Source organism: Penaeus monodon, chromosome 27, assembly GCF_015228065.2.
Source record: "Penaeus monodon isolate SGIC_2016 chromosome 27, NSTDA_Pmon_1, whole genome shotgun sequence".
Classification (NCBI taxonomy): Eukaryota; Metazoa; Arthropoda; class Malacostraca; order Decapoda; family Penaeidae; genus Penaeus; species Penaeus monodon.
Window position 1 is genome coordinate 5700625 of NC_051412.1, and position 713 is coordinate 5701337.

The 713-nt window shown below is 37.6% G+C and overlaps 1 protein-coding gene across 1 annotated transcript in view; it reads right to left on the minus strand.

Annotated features, from left to right (window-relative positions):
• LOC119590552 overlaps positions 1–713 on the minus strand; it is a gene marked incomplete in the record, with an annotated part of 10832 nt that continues 10119 nt past the window's right edge. Inside the window, 1 exon segment of the mRNA XM_037939209.1 lies at positions 1–505. Coding sequence (XP_037795137.1) covers positions 397–505 — 109 coding nt within the window.

Genomic DNA, 713 nt, shown 5'->3' on the forward strand with positions numbered 1-713 from the left:
CTCTCAAGTTGCATCCTTCTCACTCTTTCTTCTTTGCTAAAAGTGGATAGCACGATAAAGGTACATCGGAAAGCGCAAATATATCATCACATGTAACAGTATAGAGACCTTGTATAACCCTGGTTTGGAGTACAATATACACACCTCCTTTACACTGGTAGGAAGGACAGGAGATCCTTGAAGCTATAGCACACAGTAGTTCTTGTCTTCCTCGTGTAGAATATATTAACACTGGATCGACCGAAAAAAACACCCTATATTTATACATTTCGGTGTAACTCAGCGCTCGAATGCTTGTTTACATTACCTCAGTCAGAGGCATTATTAATTAGCACAGAGTACAGATATCCCGAGTTTACGTCAATATGAACAGAGAAAAAATAGCTAAAGTGTTCGTCAGCGAAGAGTGCAAAGACCAGGATATTGTATGGACGGTCGAGTGTCAGGAGGGCATGCTGACGCCGGAGGCCCTATGCTGTACATTGGTTTTCTGACGTAGTTACCCCTGAAATAATAATGTGAAGATAGAATAGTGCCAGAGATGTAAAATATTGAAATATCTGGTTCTAATGCATAAGAAGACGTTGTGAAATAAATTAATTTAGCTTGTTACGTTATTTAAGAAAAATGGAAAGGTCAGATCTATATAAAATCTTGCTAAACCAAAATACAGTAAACAGATATCGTAATCATAATAATAAGCCTTTTTTCTT